This window comes from Antechinus flavipes, chromosome 5, assembly GCF_016432865.1.
Source record: "Antechinus flavipes isolate AdamAnt ecotype Samford, QLD, Australia chromosome 5, AdamAnt_v2, whole genome shotgun sequence".
Classification (NCBI taxonomy): Eukaryota; Metazoa; Chordata; class Mammalia; order Dasyuromorphia; family Dasyuridae; genus Antechinus; species Antechinus flavipes.
Window position 1 is genome coordinate 113,648,599 of NC_067402.1, and position 9,063 is coordinate 113,657,661.

The 9,063-nt window shown below is 41.2% G+C and overlaps 1 protein-coding gene across 1 annotated transcript in view; it reads right to left on the reverse strand.

Moving 5' to 3' along the window:
* Positions 1 to 8,534, reverse strand: part of LOC127564487 (carboxypeptidase A4-like) — a 30,048-nt gene extending 21,514 nt beyond the window's left edge. Inside the window, exons 1-3 of the mRNA XM_052001047.1 lie at positions 8,434 to 8,534; positions 7,847 to 7,928; positions 5,285 to 5,419 (exon numbers count right to left, since the gene is read on the reverse strand). Of these exons, the coding sequence (XP_051857007.1) occupies positions 5,285 to 5,419; positions 7,847 to 7,928; positions 8,434 to 8,534 (318 nt within the window). The remainder of the gene's footprint in view (positions 1 to 5,284; positions 5,420 to 7,846; positions 7,929 to 8,433) is intronic.
* Between the last annotated feature and the right edge of the window lie 529 nt (positions 8,535 to 9,063).

The window sequence follows — 9,063 nt, forward strand, 5'->3', positions numbered from 1 at the left end:
TCAAGGATTAAACAGAACTAACCTTTAGGACACTCTATATGTAATGCCCTACCTTGCACATTCCGCAACAGTCAATGAGAGAAAAAGGAAAAAACGACTAAAGTTTCCTATGTCAAAGAAAAATGAAGCCTTGATATAGATTACAACTACCCCCACTTTAGCCACATCCACATCTCTTCAACCTCTACAACCCAATGGCTTTGGAGATGATTTTATAAATTGTAGGAAAAAACTTCACAACCTGATAGCCAATCCTCCCTCGCCAAGGCAACTGGGGTGAAGTGACTTGCCCAGGGTCACACAACTAGGAACCACATTTGAATTCGGATCCTCCAGACTTCAGGGCTGATGCTCTATCCATTGCGCAACCTACCTGCCCCCATCCTCTCTTAATGAGCCTTTCAAAGCTCAACTATACTGGTCTTTGAATAACAGCTACACAGTTTACTATCTATACATACACATTCAAAATCTCTTAGCATCCATGAGATCTCAACTTGTATGTACCCTTCAAGAATACAGAGTCACCTACATGGCACAAAGATAAAATATTGATAATAAGACATAATATATTATACTTATTGCTTAATATAATTGATAAAAACAATGAATTTGTACAATAAGTAGAAAATACTGGAAATTTATAAAATAGAACTACAGACAGAAACAGACAAAAAAGAAAAGAGAGTGCAAAGCATACAAACACACACAAATCCTAAGAGATTTAACTTGGATTCCCATATTTCAACTATAATCAAAGAAAATAAATAAACCAAAAAGAGAACTTACCCATTATAAGTTTTCTTGCCATAGATAGACCCAATAAGGGCCCCAAAGAGCAGTATCCACTTCATGTCCAGGAGGATGGGTCATGAAGGCCTGAGTCAGGCTGTATTTATAAGGAGTCAGAGGTAGACTCAGACTCCCAACAATGCGAATACAATTCCCACCCCTGTGCAGCCCTTACAATAACAGTCTGGTCCTGTTCCTCTCTGTATCCATGTGCCTTCCATTTCTTTGGGGTGATGAAGGACAAGATACTTGATTGACAAGTCAAGGTGACCCTGATCCACAGACTCAGAAAGGTTGACCTAAGGAGCCCTGGGCATGTACTTAGGGTGCTTAGTTCCCTGAGGGACTTTTCTTTCCCTGGGTTTAAAGTGATCAGTACAAGACTAAGAATCCTACTAATAACAGTAATGATAACCAGCCTTTATATGGCACCTTAAGGTTGGTAAAGGATTTTACAAATATCTTACTCTATCCTCACAATAATCCTAAAAGGAAAATGTGATTGTTAGTTAGTCATTTCAGTCATGAACAACTCTTTGTGATCCTATTAGGACAATTCTTGGCAGGGACACTGGAGTGTTTTGTGATTTGCTTCTCTATTTCAATATGTATATTGAATGTTATTCTTGTTATTGTCTTTTTTTCAATTGTCCAACTCTCCATGACGCCACTTGGAATTTTCTTGGCAGAGGGTTTGCCATTTCTTTCTTGAGCTCATTTCACAGATGAGGAAACTGAGGTCAAAAGTTTTAAGAGACTTGCCAGGGTCACATAGCTAGGGAGTGTTTTTGTGAGAATACAAGTTGATATGTAAAACTTTTAGCACAGTGCCAAGATGTTGTGACCACACAACACAAATGTCCTTCTTCCCAATATGGCCAGCAGAGGTGGGGCAGGGGATAGAACACTGGGCTTAGAACCAGGGAGACTCACCTCTCCAGTCTCAGACCAGGGCAAGTCATTTAACCCTGACAGTATACACTGGTGAAGTAATAGACAAAGATGGGGGCCAGGTAGGACATAAAGAGACACCACAGAGATTCAGACAAAAGAGTATGAAAAATCCAATAGGGACTGACTTCTGCAATCTGGAATTATGCCCAAAAAATTATCAAACTGTGCATACCCTTTGATCCAGCAGTGTTTCTACTGGGCTTATACCCTAAAGAGATACTAAAGAAGGGAAAGGGATCTGTATGTGCCAAAATGTTTGTGGCAGCCCTGTTTGTAGTGGCTAGAAGCTGGAAAATGAATGGATGCCCATCAATTGGAGAATGGTTGAGTAAATTGTGATATATGAATGTTATGGAATATTATTGTTCTGTAAGGAGTGACCAGCAGGATGAATAGAGAGAGGACTGGTGAGACTTACATGAACTGATGCTAAGTGAAATGAGCAGAACCAGGAGATCATTATATACCTCAACAATGATACTGTTTGAGGATGTATTCTGATGGAAGTGGATCTCTTCGACAAAGAGACCTAACTGAGTTTCAATTGATCAAGGATGAACAGAAGCAGCTACACCCAAAGAAAGAACACTGGGAAATGAATGTAACCTGTTTGCATTTTTGTTTTTCTTCCCAGGTTATTTTTACCTTCTGAATCCAATTCTCCCTGTGCAACAAGAAAACTATTCGGTTCTGCACACATATATTGTATCTAGGATATACTGCCATATATTTAACATATATAGGACTGCTTGCCATCTGGGGGAGGGGGTGGAGGGAGGGAGGGGAAAAATCGGAACAGAAGCGAGTGCAAGGGATAATGTTGTAAAAAAAACTACCCTGGCAAAGATTCTGTCAATAAAAAGTTATTATAATTTTTAAAAAAAGGAGAAAGAAAAAAAAGGGACTGATTTCTTTAGGCTGAGAGCAGGGAAGTTATGCCCAGGTCTGCCCACTGTCACAGAGAGCCTTCACCACCTGCAGATGTCCTGGACTCTGCCCAGACTCAGAGAATTCTCTGTAGACAATCAAAACCGTCTGAGTTAAGCTAGATTGGACTAGACAGTCACTAAGGCTCCTTCTGACACTCAAATTCTGTGAATCAGAGAAAAAACAGCCAGCTTCTAACAAATGGCAGCCATCGTATTTTGAGCATCTCCCTGACTTGCAGTTCTAGCATCATGTCCAAATGCAATTTTACAATTAGGAAATGGAGATCCAGGAGTGAAGGGCCTAGCGAGGGTGCAGGACTCCTGACTCCCAGTTCATGGCTTTTCTGAGTTTATCAGGGCAGAGTTCTTCCTGAGTGAGGTTTGTATTAGAAATCAGAACCAGAACCGAGTAATGGCCTGGTCAGATGGCCACAACCCATGTTCTCTAGATGGAATTGCAGTTCCAGTGGACCTGCACCTGGACCCAGGGTGGCCCAATCGATGAAGAACAGAACTTCTTGGTCATTGGCCAAACACCTGGGATTTTTCAAAACTCTAGGTACAAAATCTTCACAAATTCAAAAAATTTAGAGCTAGTGAGAATATTCAAGGGGAATACTAGAAATAAACAAACATAAATAAAATAATAAAGAAAAGGAGAATAATGGGATTACTTCATGGGATTCATTCTTCACATTACTCCAGACTTGGCTGTTTGATCTAGAAAACATGTTAATAACCTTTGGATAGTCTAATGAACTTGAGGCATCTAGAATATTCTAGATTTGAAAATTTCAGAGTCACATGAATTCTTGGAGGTGAACGCATCCAACCCCATTATTTATAAAGGAAAATATATATATATGGATATATACAGGATAGACATATGTAAAGCCATAGAAGACAAAAGAGACTTGAAACCGGGTCTTCCTCACTCCAGTCTCCTCTCTATTTCTCTGCCTCTATTTAAAAGTCTTCCAAGCATATTCCGATGGTCTTTAGTTTAAGGTGGCTTTCTTAAATATTCTGTTATTACTCTTGATGGTCAATTCAGTTGGTCTTGTATGGTCTAAGACTTTACCCACACTTGGCAAAACCAGGTAGCCAACTACAAATAAGCAAGTGTCCTCCAATGAGCTGTAGCAGCAACACCCAGGTTTCCCAACCAATCACAGGACAGTCAGCCAAGGCAAAGTTTGGCCAGCCTAGAAAACTCTTACTATTAATGGTTCTTACTCCTTAAAATACACACATGAACCATATTGCATATACAAAAACATATGTTTGTCTATACATGCGTGTGTTTCATCTCTCCTGCTTTTCTTCTCTCTCTCTCTCTCTCTCTCTCTCTCTCTCTCTCTCTCTCTCTCTCTCTCTCTCCTCTCTCTCTGTCTCTCTCTAGCATAAACCTTTCTCATTTGAAAGGGGTAAATATGTCAGTGTGTGGTTGAGCATAAGACTGACTATTGTGCCCATCAGAGACCACAAAGACATGTTGTATGATCTAGAACCAAACTTTACCCAGATTTAAAATAACATCAAAAGGAATTAAGTCTAGGAAGTCAATACAAGTTTTCTAATTTCCAGATCAAATCTTGGTAGAGCTCCATCTAGAGAAGGTCTCCCTAAGTGTTCCTCCTGATAGTACCTCCAAAATAAATGAGACCTGTCCTTGAATAAAAGGTAACAAACTACTTTATCATGTTTTTTTGGTGCTACTATCTAAAAAAGTGAATGTTTGCAACTTCAGACTGAAAGTTCTTGCTGTTCAGTCATGTCTGACTCTTTGTGGCCCCATTTGGGATTTTCTTGGAATGTTTCCTGGAATAGTTTCCCATTTTTTCTCCAATTCATTCTACTAAAGAGGAATCTAATCAAACAGGACTTGCCCAGGTAACCCAGCTAATAAGTGTCAAGGACAGAATTTGAACTCAGACTTCCTGATACTAGGCCTAGTATTCTACCCACTGAGTCAATTAGCTGCCCCAGGCTGAAATAGAGAAATACCAAAAATCTTTTGTGGAAGAAAGAAAGGGAAAATTTCTCATTTCAAGCTCTCTTACAACTCTGAAATTTAGTGATTTGAGTAGGGTATTCATTAAATTAGAAACTATTTGAGATGGATGGATTTTCACTTGACCAATCTTCTAAATTTCTCTCAAGTCATCTATCAGCCTCTCCTACCCCTTCCCACAAAATCCAAAAGGCATAATAGAGAGCAGAAACATAGATCAAAAGGAACTAAAAGCTTTTTAATTATAAGATTCCTTCCCTGTTTAGAGTTCCATTAAAGCACAGTTCTTTTTCCCCCTGAGGCAATTGGGGTTAAGTGACTTGCCCAGGTCCCATAGCTAGGAAATATTAAGTGTCTGAGGTCACATTTGAACTCAGGTCCTCCTGTCTTCAGGACTGGTGCTCTATCTACTGCACCACCTAGCTGCCCCCTCAAGCACAGTTCTAAGGATTCTAAGGTGAAAGACTGATTCCTTAGAAGTTTTTCAGTTCTCTCATTTCACAAATGAAGAGCTGTGCTCTCTTGCCTACTAACTCAGATGGAAGCCCACATTAAAGTCTTAATTAATTAATTAATGAGAGATTCTTGGTCCTACCTGGATGTCCTTTATCATGATGGTATAGGAGATGCCGCTGGAATTCAGATAGTTTTTGACGGCGTTCAGGTTAGAGAAAGGAACTCTCATATCCACGGGGAGGCTGGACCTGGCCGGAGCGTGCCAGAAATCAACCTTTGCAGGGAATGGAGCAGAGGAAAGAAAATAAATTGAGTTTCATCATGTAACCCCGAACATTTATACTCAGGTGGGATGTGAGGGCTTGGTCTGCTGTTATCCGGCACAGTTGCTCCTCACCTATATTTCACCCTACCCTAATGGCTGAGTTATGGGGAGGGGGAGATAGAAAAAGAGAAGTTCTTGTCCTTTCTCAACACCAGGCTACCCAAACCACTGCATCTTCCAGCATTGTTTCTTGGTCAAACCCCACCTTGTGCTGGAGCATCTCCCTCAAGCACTTCTTACTAGAGACTTTATCTAAAGTGGGGATGAGTGGTCACCAATCACTGTAATTATAATGGAAAAGGCCCTTGGGAACAACAAAGACCAGGTGTTGAATGGAATTATACAGCAGAAGATATCCCTTTCCTTCTGCCATGGAATGGACAGGAAAACTTCACGTTTCATGGTATAGCAAAAGCATATGAAACATTTGGATTCCCTCATCAAAATTGGCCACCTGTGTTACTTATCCTTGCCCTGCCTCGATTTTTTATTCTGCAAAATGAGGATAATAATAGTATCTACCTCCCAAGATATACATTATAAGGATACAGTGAGAATATGTATATTTATATATATACATATATATACACACACATATACATGTATGCATTGCATGACAAACATTAAAATGCTTTATAAATGCTTATCACGATCATAAAAAATAACATTTGGATTCTACTCTTGGACATCTTTATGTGTCCCAAAGTCACTTCATGGCTCTCTATAAAAAGGGAAAAGTTATTTATAACATTCTTTGATAACTGATCAATAGAAAAATTCATAGAAGTGAGGAATGTGAGCAGAGGTAACCACCTGCCTCACTGTGGGACCATGTTCAGGAATACCTCGTTGCCTCAACAATCCCCCTCAATAAAATATATTTTATTATAACAATTAAAAGAAATTCTGATAAAACTCAGAGGACTATCACCTTCAGCAAAATCCTTTTATCTCTCTTAATCCCATTTCTTCATCTATAAATGGAGACAATAAAGTCTGTCTTTCCTTAAAACAGGGGCTTGTAAGGGTCAAATGTAATTATGTAAGTGAGGACACTTTGGAACTACAGAGCCTCACACAAGCATCAGGAATCATGGTTATTTTTTTCTATCACTATTAGAGAAAGGTGTCCAACCTAAATAAAATATTAATATTACTAATAAATATATAAATATAAGAAATATATGAATATATAATATAAATCTATAACTATAATGTACAAGAATATAAATAAGAAATTATTATTTAAGAAATAAAAGAGTAATAATACCTCTTTAAAACTGATTATCTCATTTGATACTCACAACAAGCCTGGAAGGCAGGCGCTACTCTTACAGATAATAAAAATAATAGATAACAGACAGTGCCTTATATATTCTAGTCATTGTGCTAAGTACATATTACAAATATTATTTCATTTAATCCTCACTAGACTCCAGAGAAATGGGTGTTATAATTATCCTCATTTTAAAGTTCAGGAAACTGAGGCAGGCAGAGGCCTGAGCAGCCAGGAAACCCCCAAGGCTGAATTTGAACTTAGCACTCTAACCACTCCCTCATCCAGGTGGTAGAATGGACTATTAGGATGGACCCAAATCACACACATTTGCTTCCCTGAGCCCTTTCATCATAAGACTATCCATGAGTTATCTGGTGCTCAGTTCCTGATACTGGACATGAGTATTTTTTGCACCCAATTTTGCACCCAACAAAAATACCCCTTCCCCCTGCCTATGACTTAAACTCCCAGTTTCACAGGATGGCTTGGCCATCCTGCTCAGCTGCATAAATGCCCTGTGGGCCCTATTCTTTCCCAGCAAGGATCCTTGGAGCTTTCCTAGAATTTTATGACCATTGGAGGGCTGGGGGAGGAAGGGGTGCTCCGGGCCAGATTCCTTCCTTCCCACTAGTGTTGCTGAGGTATCCCAGGAATGGAGCTCTAGTGCAGGAGGGCCAGCTAATGGCCGAGGACACCTCCTCTTGGGAGGGGCCTGCTGCTATTACATTAATTCCATGGACCTCACCACCTACCCTTGGTAAATGCCGCATGACAGAGCCACTTTTACAAGTGAAAGTGAATTAAAATTAATTTGAGCATTTCATAACAGCTCCAGGTTTGAGACACCCCCAGGGAGTTTAGGATGAGCGCTGGGAAACAGCCTTCTGTCAGTCTCTGGCTCTAAATCCGGGAGCGCTGGGTTCGGAACTAGAGGGCTGACTAAGGATCTTCCAGACACAAGCCCTTGATTTCACAGAAGAGAAACCAGCCAAGTGAGAGGATCTGTCCAAAGTCCCAATGGCAGTTTGAAGCAGAGATGGGATTTGAACCCGTGGCTTCTCCATTGCACCATGGGAACTCCGGGGGGCCAAGCTCACCTTCAGGTCTTGGGTGTCTGCTAGATTTCTGATTAATTGGAGCTGCTTCTGGTCCTTGGTTCTGATGCGGAGAACCTGGTCTCTGGGAAGACATAAAAAAGCAGGTGAGAGCCACGGGAGGTGTTAGTCCCTCGGGTTCTTTTGAGGAGAAGAATTAGAAAGCCAGAAGGAGGGGTGCCAAGGGGACTGGGTACCAGCGGCAGAACTTCAGTGTCGGGGTGGGCCAGCTCACACCCTACCCTTCTGGGGATGGAGATCAACTGCAGAGAAAAGAGGGAGGAGTAAAGGGAAGAGAAAGTGTGGAGAATTAGAAAAAGAAGGAAGGGAGAGTGAGCAAGAGGAAAGACAATTGTTTAATGGAGAAAAGGGGGCACAGATGGTGACTGCAGGACCAATTCAGAGGCTCCAGATCCTCCCAGGAGCACCTAGCAGGATGCTGATAGGAAGAAAGAATGAGGGGAGGAAGGGGGAAGTGGGTGACTACAAATGTACCCATTTCACAGGCACTGAAACTGAGGCAGCTAGAAAGCTCTGGCTCTCTCTAGTGAGATTCCCCCCAGACTCCAAGGCAGAGAGCCCCTACTTACCCACTGAACATCTTCTGGCTGAAGGCTACTGCCAGGAGGAAGCTCAAGACGGGGAGACCCCTCATGATGAGCCATAGTAGAGCAGGACCACAGGCTGCCATGGGCGTGTGGAGCGGTCAAGGGCTTTCACTCATGACCTCAATAGCTAAGTGTCTGCTTATCTTGGGAGGAACAGAAATGAGGGATGGAGAAGCTGCAGGATGCTCTGGTTAGGGCACCTGCCCCGCCCTCCCCACCTGAAGCAGGTGGGGAGTCAGAGAGGAACCCTAGAAAAGACTCTCGGTCCTGGCAAAGTGGGGGGAATAAAACTGCATTCTACTCTGCATTTGGGCATTATCTTCCAGAACAATGAAAGTTCAGATTAATTCAAAATCATTTCTGATTTAGGAAGCTATCCAAAAGGAGTTTTCCCCATTCCCTTTGACATGATTGTTCCAAGACAATTTTGTGTAATATTTGTGAGAATCCACGAAGGAAAATCCAAGGCGTGTAAAATATAATTTTAGGTGAATGTCATTGGGAAATAATGTTTTAAAAAACAATCAGCACTTCTCTAGCACTTAAAAAAAAAAAAACAACTTTCTTGTCCTCTGGGTCCACCCTTACACACACGCTCCCACTTTCCCTTCA